The 25,945-nt window shown below is 40.1% G+C and overlaps 2 protein-coding genes across 2 annotated transcripts in view; one reads left to right on the forward strand and one right to left on the reverse strand.

Annotated features, from left to right (window-relative positions):
• Nucleotides 1-21,397, forward strand: part of LOC134819530 (uncharacterized) — a 103,159-nt gene extending 81,762 nt beyond the window's left edge. Inside the window, exons 17-18 of the mRNA XM_063829516.1 lie at nt 19,847-20,773; nt 21,112-21,397. Coding sequence (XP_063685586.1) covers nt 19,847-19,986 — 140 coding nt within the window. The 3' untranslated portion in view covers nt 19,987-20,773; nt 21,112-21,397. The remainder of the gene's footprint in view (nt 1-19,846; nt 20,774-21,111) is intronic.
• Nucleotides 21,398-22,437: 1,040 nt separating this feature from the next.
• LOC134820123 (ATP-dependent translocase ABCB1-like) overlaps nt 22,438-25,945 on the reverse strand; it is a 41,173-nt gene continuing 37,665 nt past the window's right edge. Inside the window, exons 33-34 of the mRNA XM_063830345.1 lie at nt 23,115-23,208; nt 22,438-22,550 (exon numbers count right to left, since the gene is read on the reverse strand). Coding sequence (XP_063686415.1) covers nt 22,438-22,550; nt 23,115-23,208 — 207 coding nt within the window. The remainder of the gene's footprint in view (nt 22,551-23,114; nt 23,209-25,945) is intronic.

The following is a 25,945-nucleotide window of genomic DNA, read 5'->3' on the forward strand; positions in this document are numbered from 1 at the left end:
TTAAAACTAGCCTAATGCACAATTTATACCTATAGGAAGCAGAACTGAGCTCCACAACCCAAGGGATAGCCCAACACCAGAGAATACTAAATCGCAAAATTGAAGTTTTTATAAAATAATTCTTCAAAAAAGCACTAACTTCAATGGCAAATATCTTTATGAAGGAGCAAGGTAGGGAAACTTTCCGGTAGATTTTCAGAATGCTTAAACAATTATCTAACTTCAACATATCCTCAAATTTTGAATAAAATTACTCTTTTATGGCGTAAAATCGATTTTAAAAGTGATTACTTTGTCAAAAAACAGGTTTTTAAAATGGTTAACTTGATGACGTCATCAAGTGGTAATGATGACGTTAAATTACTTTTTAATATAATGTAAACTAAAGTCTAAACAATTATCTTCAAGACCTGTGGTCCGAGATGGCTGTATCTTTAAAGCTTCTGAATCTACGGACACCTTAATATAGCCTATAATTTACTGGCAAAGCGTCTATCCCTGAATATATATGTATATCTGTATATCTGTATATCTGTATATGTCCCGACAATCTGTCGTAAAACAGGGGTTCTAGAAAACCCATTTCCCGATGCTCCTGAAACTTGAAACTTTTTTGCAGTCGATTTGGTTAACGTCTAGACGCCCTGCAAATTTTCAGATCTCTAACACAATTTTAACATGGTTTTTAAGGCACCTGAATATGGCGATTTTGGGTTTTTTACCGAATTTCGTATAACATGCTGGCGCGTATTTTGCGCAAATTTCTTAAAAACCTTCACATAACTATTTCTTATTCCTGTCATATTTAACATTAAATTAGAATGTTTTGAACATAAATATACCTGCTGAACTACTTTCGATGAGTCTTAATGCCTGAAAAACAATAAAGGGGTATAATAGTAAAGGGGGTATAAAAGTCAAGCCCAAGGGGGTAAATAGTAAAGGGGGTAAATAGTAAAGGGGTTAAATAGTAAAAGGGGTAAATAGTAAAGGGGGTAAATAGTAAAGGGGGTAAATAGTAAAGGGGGTAAATAGTAAAGGGGGTAAATAGTATTGTGAATATAAGAGGCACGGTCATGCTTGCCAGCATTGTGATAGTTTCTCAGAATTTATGTTAATAAATGATGCAAAGAATTACATGGATCTAGTCAAAACCGCTTTTTTTTATTGTGTAGAAGTTCAGCAATGAAATATATATATACCTTACAAGACTTTTTTGTGGCGGACCAATTTGCGACGACCGAAATTTTGGCGGTCCGAAAATATGGCGAAATTGAACAAAAACCGTCAAATTTCGGACGTCACAGAAAATAAGGGTATTTTTCATCATTTTTTGTGACAGTAAGCAGTAAGGAAATTTCTGAAATTCGGCAAAATCATGTTCAAACTTAGTCTGTATTAAGACTGTAAGAGACTTTCATGTTAGCACATACGTGTATTTTAATGCAAATTTAAACTGTATTGCTTGACATTCAATTCGTCATTGGTGTGGTGATAATTTGTCCCAAGATGCCAGAATTTATTTATTTATTTTACTTGATATTACTTTTAAGAAACAAAATAAAGCAGTGAAGGCACAGTCATTGAAATAAGCTAAAAGATAATGCGACGGATTCTATTACGACGACCGAAATTTTGGCGGTCCGAAAATATGGCGAAATTTTCGGAAAACCGCCACATTTCGTACGTTATAAATATGTCTTGTAAGGTATATACAAAGAAACACCGAACTTGTATATAATTATATACAACGGTGTTTCTTTCTCTTTTTAGCAAAGTACTCAACTAATGCCGTAATGGATAGGAGCTATCTATTAGCGTGACAAAGTAAACGATGTTTTCACTGAAGATTGTTGTTCACACATCCATGAAACTTTTAGTTTGACGAAAACATCGTTTACTTTGTCACGCTTATATATATAGTTTTTATTGTTTATAAGCACTAAACAGTCCTACCATAAAATTATGATTATAAAATTAAAAGACGTAATAATTTCGTGATAACGTCAATAAATAAATATGCTCGTATAAATCAATTCAATGGTCAATACAATACCAAATTCGGAAAGTTTAATTGATTAAATTTTAATAGAATTGCAGTTGGTTCGATAAATTAACAAAGTTCAACAAAATAAATGGTAGAAAGAGTAAAAATTTAACAAGGTTATTAAACTCCAATTCAAAGCCAACCAACTAATTTCATAGAGTGAAGATATTGTGAAAATCTCAATCACATAAAGATTGAATAAATGTCATTTCGGCGGATTAATCTGGCTGACAATAAGATCGTCTGATGAGATAGATTACCAAACTGTCTCCCGTCATCAGGTGTTACCCGTCGTATCCAGTGTATTTCGCTGCAGATATTCACTTATCATCGTACTATACCTGAGTTTAATGTGATGAGATTTCGTGGTAAATACAACTTTTACAAAAACAAATTACACCAGAGCAATTACAACACCCAGTAACGATCAACATTTTAACGATAATATGATAAAAGGATAAACTAGGATATCAATTATAAGCAAACAAACATAATCGTTTATGTAATTACCTTTCTTCGAATAATCCAAAATTTCGACTCTGAACAGATTGAGATGTTTTATCCTGACAGGTACTAGAGTTAATCCTGAGATTAGAGTTTCTAATGATATATTGACGATATCTTAGTTAATCAGCTGTTTTTCCTTACATTTTGTTTTTTTTCCTAATTTTTTTGTTCCGTGGGTTGAAAATAATTTCCCTGCCCTGCCGTTAACCTCGCCTATACACCGGAAACCGGCACCCCTGTACCCTGTACCACCTGTACTACTACTACCCCAACCTAAAGTAGCCTTTTTTAACTTTAATATTTTCCTTTGTATCTTACAGCGACTGCATGATATTATTTATTCTCTGTACCTAGCGACTGCATGATATTATTTATTCTCTGTAGTGCAATGCAGTCGTCAGGGTAGTCAATGCAGTCCTCCTCTCCTATTGGATAATAGTTAGGGGTTAGTGTTGTCCTTATCATCATTATTATCGTGGTAATAAATAATGATGGGGTATGTATTCTAATTTATTGGATTTGAAATGACTGCAGTTTAAGTCTAGATGACGAAGCGACAAAATGATACAATTTAAGTTATTGTAAAACCTTGCGTTACGCGTCTGTATTGAGTCTTTACATAACTCAGCCCTTTCTCTATTGATATAATGACTTGGGTAGCTCCTTTAACCGCATCAATCCAATGCATAAATTCTAAATCCCCTACCAGTTCTGAATACCCTTCTAGAAATACTTGGATAGTTCCATTTGCCATAAGCATGTCCTCATATCCAGAATATCCTTCCACATAAAATTTCCAGGCGACCATGTTGGCCAGGTATTTGTTAATACAATTAAAAATGAAATAATTGTATCGGGCAGTCCCAATTGATATTCCACCATCTTCTACGCCGTGCTCCCGAAATCTGTGTAGTAAACGAAATTTTAAAAGTCCTTATAACATAAGCATTATGCATCAGAATGAAGTTTTCCTCTATGAACAAATAATTCCAATAGCCCACAACATAGCTCGTTTTTCTTACCTGTAGTAAATATTGCCGAAGGAAAGATATTTCCCCTCCGGATTGTACAACGTGAAATATATCCCTAGATCGCCGCCGTTTGGATCGTAGGGACCTGTTTGTTCTAGTTTCATCAGTAGAATAGAATTTTTGTTGATAGGTACCAAGTCTGGTGAGGCAAGTGTGGTTTGGTCCAAATCTTTAAAGTGCTGGTCATAAGAAAATTTCGTCTTGGGAACCTTCCACTCTGAGTTGAAAAACGGGCAAGTTTCCATAACTAATTTTTTGTGATCAGCGGTAATAACCGCTTTTTTAACGCTAAAAAAGCGCTTATTGATAAAACCCACCGTTATTTGGCGATTATAAAGCGATTATAAACGGTCCCGTTAATTAACGATTAAAAACGATTATAATCGCTTTTTCCATAAATTTTTTTTTGCAAAAGCGATTATTAGCGCTTTAAAAGCGATAATAAATCGCGAATTAAAATTATTAGTGATAAAAAAACGCTTTTATTTTAGGGTTGTCGATTATTATCGCTCCGTAAGCGCTTTTCAAAAAAACGCTTATAAACCGTTTTTTGGACCGTTTTTAAAACGCTTTTAATCGACTATAAGCGATTATATTCACTAGGGAAAGTTCCAAATTAAAAAGCGCCTACTAATCGTTAAAAAAACGCTTTTTTATTTTAAGTTAATAAGCGGTTTAAATCGATTATAAAACGATTATAAGCGACAATAAGCGATTTTTTGAAATCTGCTAAAAAGCGATATTTTCACTATGATCAGCGCTTATAACCGCTTTTCTTGAAATTTTCCTACTGAAAAGCGTTTATAAGCGCTTATTTATTTGCTGTCCATAAGCGATTATAAACGATTATAAGCGCTTTTTTACGTATTTGAAACGAGGAAAAAATTGTCAGGTACGAGATATTATAAGCGATTATAAGTGATTATAAAGTATCGTAAATGTTATTGTCTTCAATTGTCGCTTATAAGCGATTATAAACGATGAAAAGCGCTTTTTGACGCATTTTAAAACTATGATCAAAATATGTTTTGATTTGATTTATTTGGGGTATATAAGCGATTATGTAAGCGGGGTATATAAGCGATTATAAACGATTATAAGCGCTTAATTCTTTACGTATTTGGAACGAGGACACAATTAACAACAACAATTACGCGATAGCCGGAGGTCCCCAGGTAACGTCTCCGTCTCCGTCTCCGTCTCCGTCTCCGTCTCCGTCTCCGTCTCCGTCTCCGTCTCCGTCTCCGTCTCCGTCTCCGTCTCCGTCTCCGTCTCCGTCTCCGTCTCCGTCTCCGTCTCCGTCTCCGTCTCCGTCTCCGTCTCCGTCTCCGTCTCCGTCTCCGTCTCCGTCTCCGTCTCCGTCTCCGTCTCCGTCTCCGTCTCCGTCTCCGTCTCCGTCTCCGTCTCCGTCTCCGTCTCCGTCTCCTTCTCCTTTTCCTTTTTGAATTCGATTGTTTAGGGCTAGGGCTCGGGTTAGGGTTGTGGTAAGGGTAACGGATAGCTTCGGGGTTATATATTATGGTCGTTAGGGTTGGGATTACGCAGGAGGAGCAAAGTGCAAAGAAACTGCCACAAACTGCTATAAACTGCTACTAACTGCTACAAACTGGCACTAACTGCCACAAACTGGCACTAACTGCTACAAACGGGCACTGACTGCTACAAACGGGCACTAACTGCTGCAATCGCGCCCACGCATTGCTCCTCCTGTGATTAGGGTTTATGTAAAACCGTTTTTTACGGCTGAAAAACTATAAAAACCTTGTACCCCCATCGTTGTTTCATTATACCCCTGTAGAGTTTCTACGATACAGGGGGAGCTGCGCAATTGTGCGCGGCGGGTCATACAACGTATGACAATAAAAACCAAAGTCACATGAAATTTTTGGGCGAGCGAAATAGTAAAAGCCAGCTTGGCATTTTGCCGCAATCTACGTGGTTGCGAGAAGGATTATTTGATGCGCGGCGCAGCCCAGTAGTGCATCGCGCTACAAGTAATTGTTCTACTTTATTGTATCCCAGAGTGGTATTTGACGCACGTTACTGGGCGGCGCTCAGCCTGTCATTCCGCCGAATCTCTATTATGAACATAATAGCCTGAGGTCCCCAGGTAAGACGCACGTTATAATTGTTTATATTAGGCGTGCAGAATTTTAACAAGAATTTCAACAAAAATTTTGCCGCGGTTAAACCACGCACGATCAATTTTTCTAATTGCCAAACACCACTCTGGGATATACAATAATGAATAAAGTAGAACAATTACCTGTAGAGCGATGCACTACTAGACTGGACTGCGCCGCGCATCAAATAATTCTTCTCGCAACCACGTAGATCGCAGCAAAATGCACTATTGGGCCTTGCCGAACTGGCTTTTACTAATTCGCTGATTTGCTCGCCCAAAAATTTCCGCTCTTACTAAATCGCTCGCCCAAATTTTAAGAAAATTCTTGTGAAAAGGCCCTCTGGGTATGAAAGTGATCTGAATCGGTGTATTTTTGGACGCTGATTCCGAATCACCCCCCATGACGTAGGGTTAAAATGCTTCCCTGGAGAGTTATGGGCAAAAAACCGTTTTGGTCACGTGACAGGCTAGTAAAATACGAATTCGATTGTTTAGGGCTCGGGTTAGGGTTAGGGTTGTGGTAAGGGTTATGGTTAGCTTCGGGGTTACGGAATTAGGGTTAGGGTTGGGATAAGGGTGTATGTAAAACCGTTTTGTACGGCTGCAAAACCATAAAAATCAAAGTCACGTGAAATTTTTGGGCGAGCGAATTAGTAAAAGCCAAAAATTTCATGTGACTTTGGTTTTTATTGTCATACGTTGTATGACCCGCCGCGCACAGGTGCGCGGCTCCCCTGTATCGTAGAAACTCTACAGGGGTATAGTGAAACGACGATGGGGGTTACTGGGCGGCGCTCAGCCTGTCATTCCGCCGAATCTTTATTCTTTATGAAACATAATAGCCTGGGGTCCCCAGGTAACGATGGGGGTCACGACGTGATACAAGGTTTTTATAGTTTTGCAGCCGTGCAAAACGGTTTTACATAAACCCTAATCCCAACCCTAACAACCATAATATATAATCCCGAAGCTATCCGATACCCTTACCACAACCCTTACCCGAGCCCTAGCCCTAAACAATCGAATTCAAAAAAGGAAAAGGAGAAGGAGGAGGATCAGACGGAGACGGAGATGGGGGCGGAGACGGAGACAGAGACGGAGACGGAGACGGAGACGGAGACGGAGACGGAGACGGAGACGGAGACGGAGACGGAGACGGAGACGGAGACGGAGACGGAGACGGAGACGGAGACGGAGACGGAGACGGAGACGGAGACGGAGACGGAGACGGAGACGGAGACGGAGACGGAGACGGAGACGGAGACGGAAACGGAGACGGAGACGGAGACGGAGACGGAGACGGAGACGGAGACGGAGACGGAGACGGAGACGGAGACGGAGACGGAGACGGAGACGGAGTATCAAATTGTTGTTATTCTCTAGCAGACGGCTTGCTAGTTAAATAAATCGTACGCGTAATCAGTTTCAATCCCGGCCTCACGGAAAATCCCGAAACACGCGGTATCATAAACGTATTCGTAAACGGATGAAAGGCGACCATGGTACTAGTTCTATATAGATTATAGCTATAAGTATTAGTAGAAGTGTTACTGAGAGATGTGCACTTTGTGTTCATGTGTCGGCAAGAGAATAACCTCATTTGATCTCCTTTTCCTTCTCCTTGTCTCCTTGTCTCCTTGTCTCCTTGTCTCCTTGTCTCCTTGTCTCCTTGTCTCCTTGTCTCCTTGTGTCCTTGTCTCCTTGTGTCCTTGTCTCCTTGTGTCCTTGCCTCCTTGTGTTCTTGTCTCCTTGTGTTCTTGTCTCCTTGTCTCCTTTTCCTTCTCCTTGTCTCCTTGTGTTCTTGTCTCCTTGTCTCCTTGTCTCCTTGTCTCCTTGTCTCCTTGTGTCCTTGTCTCCTTGTGTCCTTGTCTCCTTGTGTCCTTGTCTCCTTGTCTCCTTGTCTCCTTGTCTCCTTGTCTCCTTGTCTCCTTGTCTCCTTGTCTCCTTGTCTCCTTGTGTCCTTGTCTCCTTGTCTCCTTGTCTCCTTGTCTCCTTGTCTCCTTGTCTCCTTGTCTCCTTGTCTCCTTGTGTCCTTGTGTCCTTGTCTCCTTGTCTCCTTGTCTCCTTGTCTCCTTGTCTCCTTGTCTCCTTGTCTCCTTGTCTCCTTGTCTCCTTGTCTCCTTGTCTCCTTGTCTCCTTGTCTCCTTGTCTCCTTGTCTCCTTGTCTCCTTGTCTCCTTGTCTCCTTGTCTCATTGTCTCCTTGTCTCCTTGTCTCCTTGTCTCCTTGTCTCCTTGTCTCCTTGTCTCCTTGTCTCCTTGTCTCCTTGTCTCCTTGTCTCCTTGTCTCCTTGTCTCCTTGTCTCCTTGTCTCCTTGTCTCCTTGTCTCCTTGTATCCTTGTCCTTGTCCTTGTCCTTGTCCTTGTCCTTGTCCTTGTCCTTGTCCTTGTCCTTGTCCTTGTCCTTGTCCTTGTCCTTGTCCTTGTCCTTGTCCTTGTCCTTGTCCTTGTCCTTGTCCTTGTCCTAGTCCTTGTCCTTGTCCTTGACCTTGTCCTTGTCCTTGTCCTTGTCCTTGTCCTTGTCCTTGTCCTTGTCCTTGTCCTTGTCCTTGTCCTTGTCCTAGTCTCCTTGTCCTTGTCCTTGTCCTTGTCCTTGTCCTTGTCCTTGTCCTTGTCCTTGTCCTAGTCTCCTTGTCCTTGTCTCCTTGTCGTTGTCTCCTTGTCTTTGTCTCCTTGTCTCCTTCTCCTTCTCCTTCTCCTTCTCCTTCTCTTTCTCCTTCTCCTTCTCCTTCTCCTTCTCCTTCTCCTTCTCCTTCTCCTTCTCCTTCTCCTTCTCCTTCTCCTTCTCCTTCTCCTTCTCCTTCTCCTTCTCCTTCTCCTTCTCCTTCTCCTTCTCCTTCTCCTTCTCCTTCTCCTTCTCCTTCTCCTTCTCCTTCTCCTTCTCCTTCTCCTTCTCCTTCTCCTTCTCCTTCTCCTTCTCCTTCTCCTTCTCCTTCTCCTTCTCCTTCTCCTTCTCCTTCTCCTTCTCCTTCTCCTTCTCCTTCTCCTTCTCCTTCTCCTTCTCCTTCTCCTTCTCCTTCTCCTTCTCCTTCTCCTTCTCCTTCTCCTTCTCCTTCTCCTTCTCCTTCTCCTTCTCCTTCTCCTTCTCCTTCTCCTTCTCCTTCTCCTTCTCCTTCTCCTTCTCCTTCTCCTTCTCCTTCTCCTTCTCCTTCTCCTTCTCCTTCTCCTTCTCCTTCTCCTTCTCCTTCTCCTTCTCCTTCTCCTTCTCCTTCTCCTTCTCCTTCTCCTTCTCCTTCTCCTTCTCCTTCTCCTTCTCCTTCTCCTTCTCCTTCTCCTTCTCCTTCTCCTTCTCCTTCTCCTTCTCCTTCTCCTTCTCCTTCTCCTTCTCCTTCTCCTTCTCCTTCTCCTTCTCCTTCTCCTTCTCCTTCTCCTTCTCCTTCTCCTTCTCCTTCTCCTTCTCCTTCTCCTTCTCCTTCTCCTTCTCCTTCTCCTTCTCCTTCTCCTTCTCCTTCTCCTTCTCCTTCTCCTTCTCCTTCTCCTTCTCCTTCTCCTTCTCCTTCTCCTTCTCCTTCTCCTTCTCCTTCTCCTTCTCCTTCTCCTTCTCCTTCTCCTTCTCCTTCTCCTTCTCCTTCTCCTTCTCCTTCTCCTTCTCCTTCTCCTTCTCCTTCTCCTTCTCCTTCTCCTTCTCCTTCTCCTTCTCCTTCTCCTTCTCCTTCTCCTTCTCCTTCTCCTTCTCCTTCTCCTTCTCCTTCTCCTTCTCCTTCTCCTTCTCCTTCTCCTTCTCCTTCTCCTTCTCCTTCTCCTTCTCCTTCTCCTTCTCCTTCTCCTTCTCCTTCTCCTTCTCCTTCTCCTTCTCCTTCTCCTTCTCCTTCTCCTTCTCCTTCTCCTTCTCCTTCTCCTTCTCCTTCTCCTTCTCCTTCTCCTTCTCCTTATTACCAACATCTTATCATCGTTGTACAATTTTTGTGGTTGCAAACTTTTAGTTCTCTGGCAACAAGGATTAAGATAGATCGCTAAATATTATGTCAATGTGTACAGTGTAACCATATATTTTCATATAACATATAGTGAAACAAATGTAATTAACTCAAGATTAAGAAGCGGTTGTAATTTATCAAAACGCAAATTATTAAAAATCAAAACGCAAATTATCGTCATGACGGCAAAAGATATTTCTTTTATTTCCAATTTTCTGCGAAAATATTGCCATTGGCAGATGTGCAAAAAATCCCAAGCTTCCCTAGAATTCATGTTTTACTAGCCTGTCACGTGACCAAAACGGTTTTTTTGCTTATAACTCTCCAGGGAAGCATTTTTACCCTACGTCATGGGGGGGTGATTCGGAATTAGCGTCCAAAAATACATCGATTCAGATCAATTTCATACCCAAAGGGCCTTTTCACAAGAATTTTCTTAAAATTTGGGCGAGCGATTTAGTATGAGCGCGCCGAGCTATGTCATTTATAATACCTTATAATCGCTTATAGTCCAGTCATTTATGGAAATGAACCTGCAAATTTTCAGATACTCACGAAACTTTGCACAGACCTTCCCAAAGGTATGAATAAACGATTTTCGGTCGGAGACATTTTTTTACCATGGGGAAAACCCAGGAGGGCCACGCACATATTGACCCAATAACGTAACCGACCCTTTGCTTCTGAAGGTCGTAGAGACTTCAAAATAGGCTTAAACGAAGCCGCATATGCATGTTTATATAGAAGTTATTGATCAACATATGGCCTAAAATCCTTAATTTTCGAGAAATTCGCCAAAAACCATTTTGGGCGAGGCACTGAGCCAATTTGCTAACTTTTGATATAATCGTGATAGAGTCTTCGGACAAAGTGCAAAAGAACCGCAATTGGCATATTTATATATGATTTATGAAGAAACATGTGCCTTAAAGTGCTTACTTTTTCAGTTATTGGCGAAAAACTGATTTTCGGTTCCAGAAATCATGCAAAAATATGGGTATCTGGTAAATTGGGCTATGAAGGCCCTAGAGATTTTTGAATGATTGCAAATTGTGCAGAATGGCCATGTTTATATACAACTTATGAAGCAATATGTACCCTAAAATGCTCACTTTTCGAGTTATTTGGGGGAAAACCAGAGAAAATTTTCACGAAATAGAGCAAAATTGGTTATATCAGCCATTTTTGCCTCCCGTTCTATGTTAATAACTCGAAAAGTGAGCATTTTAGGGTACATATTGCTTCATAAGTTGTATATAAACATGGCCATTTTGCACAATTTTCACCCATTCAAAAATCTCTAGGGCCTTCATAGCCCAATTTACCAGATACCCATATTTTTGCATGATTTCTGGAACCGAAAATCAGTTTCCGCCAATAACTGAAAAAGTAAGTATTTTAAGGCATATGTTTCTTCATAAGTCATATATAAATATGCCAATTGCGGTTCTTTTGCACTCTATCCGAAGACTCTATCACGATCATATCAAAAGTTAGTAAAATGGGCTCAGCGCCACGCCCAAAATGGTTTTTGGCGAATTTCTCGAAAAGTAAGGATTTTAGGCCATGTGTTGATCAATAACTTCTATATAAACATGCATATGCGGCTTCGTTTAAGCCTATTTTGAAGTCTCTACGATTTTCAGAAGAAAAGGGTCAGTTACATTATTGGATCAATATGGGCGTGGCCCTCCTGGGTTTTCCCCATGGTAAAAAAAATGTCTCCAACCGAAAATCGTTTATTCATACCTTTTGGAAGGTCTGTGCAAAGTTTCGTGAGTATCTGAAAATTTGCAGGTTCATTTCCATAAATGTCCATTAATAACTGGACTATTATTATAATATCGCGTAATTTTGTTGTTAATTGTGTCCTCGTTCCAAATACGTAAAGAATTAAGCGCTTATAATCGTTTATAATCGCTTATATACCCCGATTACATAATCGCTCATATAAATCAAGAGGCTTGCATATAATGAACATATTGACACGGGTGCAGAGTTGAGTCTGTACGGAACCTAGTAGTTTCAGATCCTTGTTTAACTTGCCGTACAGCAAGGTCATCCACTACTTTAGCCCGGCGAGGCACATAACTCCCTCTACAACTCCATGACAAATGTTTCATATATACTAGCCGAGTTCACAAGTTATATCCTTGTGTTTGAGAAGAGCTCGTTAGAACTGCTTCCTTTCCCTTCAGTATCCCACAGTCTCTCGAGTTTCGTAACTGCCAGAGAACTCTCTTAAACAATTACTAGACTCCAAATAAATCAAATCAAAACATATTTTGATCATAGTTTTAAAATGCGTCAAAAAGCGCTTTTCATCGTTTATAATCGCTTATAAGCGACAATTGAAGACAATAACATTTACGATACTTTATAGTCACTTATAATCGCTTATAATATCTCGTACCTGACAATTTTTCCTCGTTTCAAATACGTAAAAAAGCGCTTATAATCGTTTATAATCGCTTATGGACAGCAAATAAATAAGCGCTTATAAACGCTTTTCAGTAGGAAAATTTCAAGAAAAGCGGTTATAAGCGCTGATCATAGTGAAAATATCGCTTTTTAGCAGATTTCAAAAAATCGCTTATTGTCGCTTATAATCGTTTTATAATCGATTTAAACCGCTTATTAACTTAAAATAAAAAAGCGTTTTTTTAACGATTAGTAGGCGCTTTTTAATTTGGAACTTTCCCTAGTGAATATAATCGCTTATAGTCGATTAAAAGCGTTTTAAAAACGGTCCAAAAAACGGTTTATAAGCGTTTTTTTGAAAAGCGCTTACGGAGCGATAATAATCGACAACCCTAAAATAAAAGCGTTTTTTTATCACTAATAATTTTAATTCGCGATTTATTATCGCTTTTAAAGCGCTAATAATCGCTTTTGCAAAAAAAAAATTTATGGAAAAAGCGATTATAATCGTTTTTAATCGTTAATTAACGGGACCGTTTATAATCGCTTTATAATCGCCAAATAACGGTGGGTTTTATCAATAAGCGCTTTTTTAGCGTTAAAAAAGCGGTTATTACCGCTGATCACAAAAAATTAGTTATGGAAACTTGCCGAAAAACGGTATTGGAATTTATGATCTTAATTTATCAATCGGGTCCCGTGTTATCCCAGGAAACCCTACCGGCTGGGGTATATCTCCAAAAGTAAAATAGATAGAACCTTCCGGTTTTCAACAAAATGTCCGTCTCGTAAATTTAAAGTTGGCTCCCCAGGAGCACAATTTGGGACAACTTAGATTTTGAATTAAACCAAAAAGTTTGATTTTGGGCTAAATAAAATATCACAGCTTTTAAACTTTGCGAAGTAATGTCGTTGTCATGACTACTAGGCTCAATGCAGCGTGCGAAAGGTAAACTTGATGTGACGCGCGACGCCAAACGTGCTGTTGAAAATCTATCACCTCTAGCAAGCCCAGCAGGCGGTAAGGTTTTCTGGGTGTGTGATAGAGCTGAGAGTTTATAGTTCAGCTGCAGAAGAAAGCAGCAGGAAGGGGGTGGGGGGGTGAGAAGGGGGGGGGGGGGGGGGGGGGGGGGGGTGGGGGGGGGGGGGGGGGGGGAGGTGCAGGGAGGTAGGGGGATGTTTTGCGATATAAGAATTATAATTTCGGCGCGCGGAAAATGTATGAAGTTTTAAAAGTAGATTTTGAGGCTGAAGATCGCGTTTTTACCTACCCATCCAGAAGGCCCCTTTCATGTTGGCGAAATTCTCTACTTTCTTTTGATATTTTAAAATTGAAATTTGACTTGATTGGTGGAGAGTTATGGTTTGTCAAAGTGAACGTTTTAAAATGAAAGCGCAAATTATTTTAAACGCGCGTAGGTTCGGCCCAGGAAACCCTACCGGCTGGGGTATATCTCCAAAAGTAAAATAGATAGAACCTTCCGGTTTTCAACAAAATGTCCGTCTCGTAAATTTAAAGTTGGCTCCCCAGGAGCACAATTTGGGACAACTTAGATTTTGAATTAAACCAAAAAGTTTGATTTTGGGCTAAATAAAATATCACAGCTTTTAAACTTTGCGAAGTAATGTCGTTGTCATGACTACTAGGCTCAATGCAGCGTGCGAAAGGTAAACTTGATGTGACGCGCGACGCCAAACGTGCTGTTGAAAATCTATCACCTCTAGCAAGCCCAGCAGGCGGTAAGGTTTTCTGGGATCCTTTTTCTTATTTTTGCGAAAGATCCTTTCATCAGTGATAAGAATTTACTATATATAAATAAAGCATTTCTGATAATATTTGGAGGGCTTAGCCTGGTATTACCTCTGATCATAAGTTTGTAAAACATCTACTTTTAAATTCTCTTACCGAGAAAATTAGCGAAGGAAAGCTGGAGAATTATCCCCAAACTGATCGTCAGTTTGATCAACGTCAATACCATCGGATCTTGTAACTTACATTTCTACATTAACTATTAACTACACATAAGTTCCCTAATGTACTACCCTTAAAAGAAAAAATTACAAATTACAATTAACTGACAACATTTCAGACATTTCAGCTTATATCTTTTTATATAACCAAATTCGACGTAACACTCATAATTGTACAGCCAAGATAATAAATATAATGACCTTGTTTTCGGAATTTGATGTGATATAGATATGTGTTCATTTCAAGTACAATGTGAGCTATCGCGTGAGCTAACGCTCTGATAAGAGAAACAGATTCTACGTAGACATAAAAGCAAGGATCATTATTCTGTTAAAGCAAGGGTTGCCTAATGTTATCCCCAAAATATGATGATCTCACACATATTAATATTATGCTTCATAAAATTAGCATAACAGTAACCTCAGTAATCTTTAGGCCGGCTTTTCCTGCTTAACTGTAACATTAGCAACAGCTTGGTTTAAAGACTTGTTCTCGTTAAAGAGGTATCTGACAAGTGACCTCAGTTTATAGCGCCCTGAGTGTCCCTTCGTCCAAGACGTATTATATTATAGACTCATTACATGCCGTCTTCAAAGCCACAATAAAAGACGGCAGAAAATATTCCTGGGGATCATTCACATGAGATTACGTCATTTTAGACGCCCCTTCCCCTCCGTTAGCCTCTGCCCACTTCGCGCAGAGGTATTGTGAGATTATGCGGACATTACATGAGCTATTCCAAACCTCCTTCATCCTCCAAGACTTAAATTCTCTTACCGAGAAAATTAGCGAAGGAAAGCTGGAGAATTATCCCCAAACTGATCGTCAGTTTGATCAACGTCAATACCATCGGATCTTGTAACTTACATTTCTACATTAACTATTAACTACACATAAGTTCCCTAATGTACTACCCTTAAAAGAAAAAATTACAAATTACAATTAACTGACAACATTTCAGACATTTCAGCTTATATCTTTTTATATAACCAAATTCGACGTAACACTCATAATTGTACAGCCAAGATAATAAATATAATGACCTTGTTTTCGGAATTTGATGTGATATAGATATGTGTTCATTTCAAGTACAATGTGAGCTATCGCGTGAGCTAACGCTCTGATAAGAGAAACAGATTCTACGTAGACATAAAAGCAAGGATCATTATTCTGTTAAAGCAAGGGTTGCCTAATGTTATCCCCAAAATATGATGATCTCACACATATTAATATTATGCTTCATAAAATTAGCATAACAGTAACCTCAGTAATCTTTAGGCCGGCTTTTCCTGCTTAACTGTAACATTAGCAACAGCTTGGTTTAAAGACTTGTTCTCGTTAAAGAGGTATCTGACAAGTGACCTCAGTTTATAGCGCCCTGAGTGTCCCTTCGTCCAAGACGTATTATATTATAGACTCATTACATGGCAACCAAGTTTTATACGAGTGGTTTTCATTCTGTAGAAATAACGGTCGTGGTGACCTTGCCGTAACGTTGCCTGTTGGCGCACCCCCCCCCCCCCCCCCCCCCCCCCGCCGAAAAAGCGCCCCCCTGTTGGTGCCCCCTCCCCTTTTGTTGCCCCTCCCTAAAATTGAACAAATTAGGTGATTTTAGAGGATACACCGGTAAAAAAAGTGTGTATCTAGAGCAAGTTTTGCTAGTACTTTAGTTAAGTTTTCGAAATTGTCCCACATTCAAACGACGATTTGGCCCCCCCCCCTAACACGGCGCCCGACCCCCCCCCCCCCCCCCCCCCCCCCCCCCCCCCCCCCCCGCCCGGGGCAGATAAGCTTTTTTTCATTTTTGTGGCATGGAACCTACTCTATTTCTACAATCTTCATCGATGTTACGTCATTTGGACGTCTGCTGGTGTTATAAAGGAAGATGAAGGTTAACCCTTTAAACTATCTGAGATATGTCTGGATTTACGTTGTCATACGTTGTATGACCCGCCGCGCACGAAGTGCGCGGCTCCCCCTGTATCGTCGAAGACTATTCACTATTGTGAAGCGACAGTGGGGGTCACCACGTGATACAAGATTTACATTTTAAAACCAGAGGATATAGCCAGCTAGGCGGTGCCTCTCCAAAGTTAAAGACTGTCCATCGGTCTATCTCTCTTTACAGGAGAGAGAGAGAATCCGGACCAATTTGCTGGACAAACGAAACGAACGGACCATTTTTAAAAATGGCACCTCTTCTCGGTTTTTAGAAAACTCTTGAACAGTTGAAGTTAGACTACTGCAAAATAAAAATATTCTTCTGAGCTAAAGAGTTGTCGTCATTTTTTCTGGAGGCGGTCATAAATTTAATGATCACAGCTGTTGTTCATGATGCCAGCTAACTAGACCGAACCGCCACAAGGCCCCTCACTCCATACGCATATTAAAATTCAAATTAAAAATACACCGAGTCTTTTTTCCGGAGAAGGAACGGCTCATCGTGGAGACTAATCCAGGGTTATTCAAGTAAATCCGGATGCTTCTGAGGGCAGCTGCGATAAATAAAGAGTTGAGACACAGTTAATAAACTGCGGAGTGACTAAAATGCTATACAGCAAAAACAGAACGCTCCAACCAAACACTCCACCTACTGATCCTAACCACTCTAACAACTCTCTAGCTCTCTCTCTTCAACCCTCATTCCCTCACTCCTCTTGGTGCACAAAACCATTCTAACCTATGTATGTCCCCCCTACGGGTTCCACAAGCCCAACGGTACATAGTCAGACGAAAAACAGAGAAGCCTTGATTGCCAGATCAAGGACTGCATCAGTAGCAGCGAAATACGGATATACCTTCTCCCTTACAGTCAGCGAGCTGACAACAATCTGACTGTGTCTTTTAGGCCTTGCCACACCACCTTCGCTATTGCATCCGCTCGCCCGTATTCACTGACACATGCCACACCTGGGTTTAGTATGAAGATGTACGCATATTCACCCAAGATGCGGAGATGCCTCAGTTTAGCGAGTTGAGATACAACAGCAAACTCACAGGAGCATGGATCAGAATCATCAGTTACCAACCTGACACCGTTTCGGGGCTTTAATCGCAATACGGTTTCCTTTCAGGCGCCCCAGCAGTCCACCCTTGAACCACCATCTGATCCGAGAGTCACTTGAGGAGACCCGTTAGAGCTCGCAATTGGCGACGAGATAACGTTTATGGTACCTCTAGATGTTATAGTGAACTCTCAAGCTCCAACCTTCCTGAACTCCCACTCCCTCTTTCTCGATAACAAGTAAATCCATCTGGAACAGTGGGCTGCCTCTTTCCCGCTGTCCCGTACCAGCTTCTTCAGCTCTCTTCCCCTAAAACCAATCCTCCTCGCTGCTCTCTCCAAACTCTGCGCAACCACTCCCCTAGCTCCAACTTCGACTGCGGCATTATAACAGCACCAACCTTTCGCCTGAATCTCAGCCTGCAGACCGCTGTATCGGTCGAGCTTGTACTCGTGCGATTCAGCGATCCGCTCTTCAGATGGTACTGTTAGCTCCCACCAAATAACTGTCTTTGCCGACCTTGAGAATATCACAAGGTCCGGCCTCAGCCGTGTTTCCACAATCTCACCGGGAAACTTAAGCTGCCCCTCAAGGTCTGACAGCACTATCCAATCCCGATACCCACTCAGGATCCCAAAACCACGACTCTCCTTCCGGTCGTCTGTACCTGCTTTTCTTTTCCCAGCAGGAACAAAATCAATGAACTGCCTTCCATCGCCGGCCTTGTTCTTATAAGTGTTCACTCGGCGATCACAATGGAAGACAACCTGTTCAGAGATCTGCTTCAGAACCTTGTCGTGCCGCCATCTATACCTTCCTTGACTAAGGGCCACCTTACACCCAGCTAAAATGTGCTGAATGGTGCCCATCCTCTCCTCACATAACTTGCACTTCCCATCCTCATCTTCACTCCACTTGGAAACCATAGAGGGGGTTAAGAGGGTGCCGTACACAGCACTTAGCATGAACCCAATAAGTGAGTCACCATACTTAAAAAGTGTATGCCAGCTCAAATCCGTCTTCATTACGAGCTCTCTCCACTCACCCCACCTGCTCTGCATCTCCAGAGAACCTACTTGCACCTCCCTCTCTCTTTCAATGTTCTCCTTCACTCTCAGCATAACCTCCCTCTCTCTTTCCCGCTCATCCATCCTCTCCCAAGGTTTTTTCCAGTCACCAAAACCGATGCCAACTCTTTTTTGAGGTTGCACCATCCCTCGCACCGATTCACAGACCAAATCCCTTCTGGCCTCTTCCAGTTCTGTCTCAGGCCTCCAAACTCTACCAGAACGAACTTGGGGCTGGACTGCTTTAATCAGGTCATCCTTAGATGTCTGATAGGATTGCAACAGTCGACACTTCTCTATCTTCCATGTATCTGTCAAACTGCTCACCGGTAAGGCCACACTGGATGATTGACTGAACAGACACAGACCACTCAGAGTGTGCCCCACCCCTAACCACTTCCTGAGGAAACTATTGGTATTCTGTTCCCATCTGGTAACTGTTGTGATCGGAATATCATAGATGGCAAGAGGCCACTTCAGTTTTGGAAGGACCATGTACTGATATCCCCAGCACTGGACAAACGAAACGAACGGACCATTTTTAAAAATGGCACCTCTTCTCGGTTTTTAGAAAACTCTTGAACAGTTGAAGTTAGACTACTGCAAAATAAAAATATTCTTCTGAGCTAAAGAGGTGTCGTCATTTTTTCTGGAGGCGGTCATAAATTTAATGATCACAGCTGTTGTTCATGATGCCAGCTAACTAGACCGAACCGCCACAAGGCCCCTCACTCCATACGCATATTAAAATTCAAATTAAAAATACACCGAGTCTTTTTTCCGGAGAAGGAACGGCTCATCGTGGAGACTAATCCAGGGTTATTCAAGTAAATCCGGATGCTTCTGAGGGCAGCTGCGATAAATAAATATATAGATAACATAATATTAATAAATATATTTATAATATATAGATAAATATATAGATAATAAATATAATGTAGTTTTTTGCTCATGATATTTTTTGTTGAGGGGCAGCTATTGGCGCGCGGCAAGAAAGGAAAATGATCCAAAATCTGACGGGTTTCTTCAAGCAGGGCTATTTTTAGGTATAGGATGAAAAGAGATAAAGTGAATCGTGCTGCACCATTGGCATTAGTCGTGGAATAAAGCGATTATTTTTGGTCATTGATGCGGCTTAATCCTTAGGTCATATGCTAGCCTTTTTGGAGCCACAATAAAAGACGGCAGAAAATATTCCTGGGGATCATTCACATGAGATTACGTCATTTTAGACGCCCCTTCCCCTCCGTTAGCCTCTGCCCACTTCGCGCAGAGGTATTGTGAGATTATGCGGACATTACATGAGCTATTCCAAACCTCCTTCATCCTCCAAGACTCTTTCCTATTTAGTGTCTCAGTAGTAGTAGTACTGTAGTAGTACTGTACATGTAGTAGTACTGTAGTAGTATAACTGTAGTAGTACTGTAGTAGTACTGTAGTAGTACTGTAGTAGTACTGTACATGTAGTAGTAATGTAGTAGTACTGTACATGTAGTAGTACTGTAGTAGTACTGTAGTAGTCTGTAGTCTGTAAAGCACTCTGTGTATCATAACTATTAGATGACAGATGCTTCTTTTTTTATACCTGATTTGAGGTTGGTTGCTATATTGTATATTAGAGAAGTTTGCATTGAAACGTTTCGCTATTGCCTTATCTTCATAGCAATATTATGTTCATTGTTGTACTTGTAGCCGATATTTGCACTGGATTGGATTTTATTATTCCTGCTATACTTTGATTCCTATTTATTTTCAGTCAGCAGGGTACGCCAAGGAATTTCAAGGAAGATAAAAGCATGGTCATTTCTCAACACCATCCTATCGAATAAATTCCTGACCTGTGACTACTGGAGTGGACGTCAACAATATGATTTAATGTTAATTTTGGGTTCTTAAAGCGTACAATAACATATTAGGGTATTATCTTTAGAAGAACAAATTTGTGGTTATTTTGACCACTACATTCACTGTATTGTACCAAATTAATTTTTTTGTGAGCAAATTTGGGTAGTCTTGAAAATTGGAAATTTACATTAAAATACATTATTAAAATGTATTAACGATGACTGGTGTGATATTTAAGTAACAGAATGTTTATAGTTGCCATATTATTACGGGAATTTTGATCATGGGTTCTGCCTAATAATTATCATCAAAGTATTTATTGATTCTATCCGAAAAGTTTTTGATGTTCATTAATATTTATCTAGTATAATGAACCTCGAAAATTTGCAGTCATTCTGTGCTTGAATGATTTTATGTTTAAGATATGTCTCTTTAAGTTTAGCAGATAATTTATATAAGAAGTGTAACTGAATTAGAGAAGAGGCTTAAGTTTGATTAACAAACAAATATTTTTGTGTTTAACGAAGGGACAATTCGACACGGTTGATGACATTCCATGGAGGTATCCAATCAGAACACCACAGAAGAACACCTGATAGCAGATCAGCCTATAATCACAGTCTCAGACGGTGGTCTATGGATCGTAAAAATGGATAATGAGCGGCAGAGTTTAACGATAATGAGCAGCAGACTCAGGACTCTGTGAGATTCGGAGACGATATACGGGAATGACAATAGGAGAAAGAGTCAGTTTTAGGTCAGCACAGTCGATAGGGTTGTTCAGATACTTGGACCGGCCACGTTATGTTTTGATAAGCTTGCTAGTCGCAATAATCCAGTAAGTTCTTTGTCTTAATTTATTAGTCTCAGCATGCTAGATCTAAGAATAATAAAAATGTAGTTGATTATCGTAGTTCCTTATTCTCAATTAATATCCATTGTACAAAATTACGTTGTCGTTTTCCAGGTCACATATCCACGAAAATTCCTGCTAATACCGTGTTGTTACTTGCTATAATAGATATATTCCATTTTAATTAATTAATTGTTGTATTATAGAGTAAGACTTGACATTTCCTTTTATATTAATATTTACACGTGCAAGTTTAAAGTAGTTTTCCAGTTGGCTACGTTATAAATTGTTTGAACACGATAGTTAAAAGATATTGTTTTCAGACCAGACTTCCTCCACCATTCGTGACGGCCAACCTGTTAAAGGTCGAGACACTGTGATACTCCATTCCACCTACACCATTGCTTAGAGACTTTGAAAGGTGATTGCACCATCATAGATTTAGAGACAAAGATATTTCCATTAAATAGGTTATGAGAAGATGTTTTCCCGTGTCAATTAATCAGTGTAGTACAAAAATCTTACTTCCATTGTTATATGATAATTTTTTAGTAATAAGGTTTTTGTACATTAAATGTACTACTATTAGTCGATCAATATTCTTGCTCTACATTGTTGTATCAATTTGTGTCAACCCAACAAAATTGAAAGTCTTGATTAAATTCACAATACCATGAATAATGAAATACGAATTAGCATGAAGAATTTCCCTAAAACCAAATTTTAAGGCGCTCGATAGACTCTCTTTGTATAACCGGGGCCTCCCATGTATAGTTCTAGCCAAGTCAAAAGGAGCTCAAGTCTAAATCATTTTTTGGAGGAAATAAAGTACTAAATATCATAGTCATGGGAAAGGTGATTATTGCCCGGTACTTGCAACTAACACCTGTCTTATAGTTGTTACCGTGGTTAATAACATTGACAAATCATCACACCAGAATCATTATTGTCTAACTATATTTTTTTCATAGTCATGATAAATGTACACTGTCAATTTTAGTTGTATAGCAAGTATATACAAACATAATCCATTCAACATCTAAACAAGTTCAACGTTATAGAATCCTACTTTTATAATTTATACAACCAGTCTTTCTGTGGTAATAACGATTAAACAATTGCCGAGTTAAAATTGAAATTAATTGAAACTGGATTATTATCATAAGTATTGAAGTGTTGCACTAGATATACAATAAAATATTGCCAACATTTTTGGTTCCGATAAATTCATTAAAATTCATCATACAGGGTGGCCCAGAAGTAACTACCCACACGCAACCCTTTAATAACTCAAGTAATTCGTATTATAGAGTTTCTCTGAAATTTGTGAGCAATTCTGATACGAATTACGTGAATTATTAAAAGGTTGCGTGTGGGTAGTTACTTCTGTATCAGAACATACCTGCTATAACAGGTACCATACAAATTAAGTTGCAGGTACCATACAAATTAAGTTTCATTAAGTTACATCTCTTACAGCCAAGTTGGCTGAGCCAACTGCATCTATTTTCCTGCTTTCCTCGACATCTCAAATCTCTTTTTCTACACTCTCTAGAACAAGTGCAATCCTCAACAGTCCAGTCTCTTACAGCAAGCAAATAATATCTCATTAATCTAAATCTTGAAGTATGTTAGCTCTTTAAAGTATGTTAGCTCTCGCCATCCTCGGTATTTTGAGAGTTGAGCGCATAGTACATTCCCCGTCGGAACATCAACTCCTGATGTGTACCTTGTTCTGCTACTTTACCTTCATCTATAACACCTGTTGCAAGGAAATTGGTTATATTTGTAGGGTGATGCAATGATAGATTGTATGGCCAAATCAGGAAAAAGTTTGCCTCACGTCGTAGGCCCGCCGCGCACAAGTGCACGGCTGTATCGTGACTTTCGCCCCGATACTGGCCCCCACTAAATGAAAAGATATGAGGGTCACAACGTGATACAAGAAAAAGTCATACAGACTATAGAGTTGACCGATTTTGTCAGTATCCAGGCCCGATACCTACTGTGAATAGAATCTGGAAAAGTTTGGCATGTTACCATTAATCATGATTTTTCGTCTAACTATGTACCGTTGGGCTTGTGGAACCCGTAAGGGGGACATACATAGGTTAGAATGGTTTTGTGCACCAAGAGGAGTGAGGGAATGAGGGTTGAAGAGAGAGAGCTTGAGAGTTGTTAGGGTGGTTAGGATCAGTAGGTGGAGTGTTTGGTTGGAGCCTTCTGTTTTTGCTGTATAGCATTTTAGTCACTCCGCAGTTTATTAACTGTGTCTCAACTCATATGTAAAGTATGTAAGGATAAAGCCCAAATTGCCAGCACTCACATATCATGTCAGCAGTGTGTATGGTAGAGAGTCTGTGCGCGATCACTAGACAAGTCCTTCCTTTCCTAGCTTTATCCAGGGCTTCTTGAACAATCTAGTGTGGGAGACGAAGTCAGTTCGAGACGTTAACGGGTGATAGTGATTGGTGATACAATATTTGTTTCAAATATTAGACCGTCGACTAGTCCAACTCGGCGCGCATCTTGGTAGATTATAAACCTACAATTCGAGACGGGGTGAGATTTGTAGCGCGATGCACTACTGGGTCGCGCGCGCATCAAATAATGCTTCTCGCAACCACAGATCGGCGAGATGTGAAGGATTGACATCGTGAATCAAGGGTGAGATATGACAGTCATCGTGGCTATATTACCATAAATGTAGTGTACAGTGTACACATGTAAAGTCTTATCAGGTGACCTGGTAAACTATTTTACCAAAACCCATATTCATGGGTAGAGTGGACCGCTACCAGTGTCTCTCTTTCCCAAACAAAAGGAAATGATATTAATTTGATTGACCGTTCTCAAATGCAAAATGATACCGAGAATGAAATCGGTCGCTCGCTTTTCCCATTCATTTACAATTGTAATAGATTAAGAAGATCTACCCAAAGGCAGCTGTACTCGGCAATAAAGATTCAATAAACTTCAGCTAATTCAATAAGCAATAACTACTACCCTTACCCCGAAATACTAGGTATCGATCCGAACGCAACCCAAAGAGATTTTTACAGCATCTGACTGATGTAATAAATCGAAATTTATTACAATTCGTAAGCCGTGAATGAATGGAAAAAGCGAGCGACCGATTTCATTCTCGGTATCATTTTGCATTTGAGAACGGTCAATCAAATTAATATCATTTCCTTTTGTTTGGGAAAGAGAGACACTGGCAGCGGTCCACTCTACCCTTGACATACGTTGCATGCCACTTTTCGCGCGCGAAGCGCGCACCGCCGAAGGCGGAAAAAGGGGCATACCATAAAGGGAATCGGACATTTTAGAGGGACGCATATTCTGCGTCCCTATTATCCTATTTGACCAAATATGGGAGTAATTGACTGAGATGGCGCGCGCGCGCCACCAAAACAGTTAAATGCATTGTTTTTAACCAAGTTGCAATATTTGTGAGTTTACTTGGTATCTTTGTAGTATTTTTACTATCTAAACGACTTTATTAAGTCATTAGAACCTTCATGCAAACAAAAATTGAAATGTTTCAATATTTCTGTAAACTGAAAACTTGTTATTTTGTTCCAAACTGCTTAATTTTTGTACGGCGCTACTAATTCATGAAAAACGCGCTATATTTTTATTTCGCATTGGATATATAGATGACCAATGATATCGTGGTATTAAAGTCATGTGACACCGCGATGAGCTAGCTGGCGTCTAGCTGCCTAAGATCATATCTATGCTTTCTCCTTTGTCCTATTTTATCACTCGATAACTTTTTACACATTCTTTTTTGTTCAACCTGTTGTTCAATTTGTTTAACATCTCTCTGGTTATTGCAAACCACTACAATCCCCAAATTTATACATCTAACCATCTCTCTGGTTGCTTCCAACTCGTTAAAGCCAAGGCTCGACCAGGACCGCTTTTTTGGGGCTAATATTAAATACTAGTGGACTCTATGCAGCTCTTCCAGCACCCCTAAATTTACTGATCTGGAGGTCACATTTTATTGAGCCAGTACAGGCTAATATTAAATACTAGTGGACTCTATGCAGCTCTTCCAGCACCCTTAATTTTACTGATCTGGAGGTCACATTTTATTGAGCCAGTACAGGCTAATATTAAATACTAGTGGACTCTATGCAGCTCTTCCAGCACCCCTAATTTTACTGACCTGGAGGTCATATTTTATTGAACCAGTACAGGCTAATATTAAATACTAGTGGACTCTATGCAGCTCTTCCAGCACCCCTAATTTTACTGACCTGGAGGTCATATTTTATTGAACCAGTACAGGCTAATATTAAATACTAGTGGACTCTATGCAGCTCTTCCAGCACCCCTAATTTTACTGATCTGGAGGTCACATTTTATTGAGCCAGTACAGGCTAATATTAAATACTAGTGGACTCTATGCAGCTCTTCCAGCACCCCTAATTTTACTGATCTGGAGGTCACATTTTATTGAGCCAGTACAGGCTAATATTAAATACTAGTGGACTCTATGCAGCTCTTCCAGCACCCTTAATTTTACTGATCTGGAGGTCACATTTTATTGAGCCAGTACAGGTGCCCAGCATCACTGCAACAGCATTATCAGTCATCTTCTAGAAAGGAAACCACTATCATTTCACAACTCCCATCTAATGACTTTATATCAAGATCCACCAAAATTTGGAACACAATTGCACCTAAACTTAAGCTCTTTGACTACTCCTACAAGATTAGCCTTGCTAAAAGTCGCCTGAAAAAGGCACTTCTAAAGCTGCAACATGCTTATAATGATTCGGCATGGACCACAAGCGATTATGACATAATGCAGCTGTCATTTAAAAACAATCCCCTTCATCAAATTTAATTCAGTGATCTCGGCCCACAGGCTCCTCCTATTAAACAATTTTGATTTTGGTAAATGTGTGCTGACTCCACCACCTAGACCTATGTATTTAACCTAATATTTAGTGTATTACAGGTAGAAATTGACTTAGGTAGGTATTTTTATCTTAGGTAGATATTAAGAATTTGGATAATTTCTTAATTGTATGACTATTTCCATTACTGAGACGTTTTTAATATTTAATTTAGGAGGGTTTTTGGAATTTTTTTAGGACTGGTTCACAGAGTGAACAGATTCCAGATTTATATATTTTT

The sequence above is a fragment of the Bolinopsis microptera genome, chromosome 8, assembly GCF_026151205.1.
Source record: "Bolinopsis microptera isolate Bmic1 chromosome 8, MBARI_Bmic_1.0, whole genome shotgun sequence".
NCBI lineage: Eukaryota > Metazoa > Ctenophora > Tentaculata > Lobata > Bolinopsidae > Bolinopsis > Bolinopsis microptera.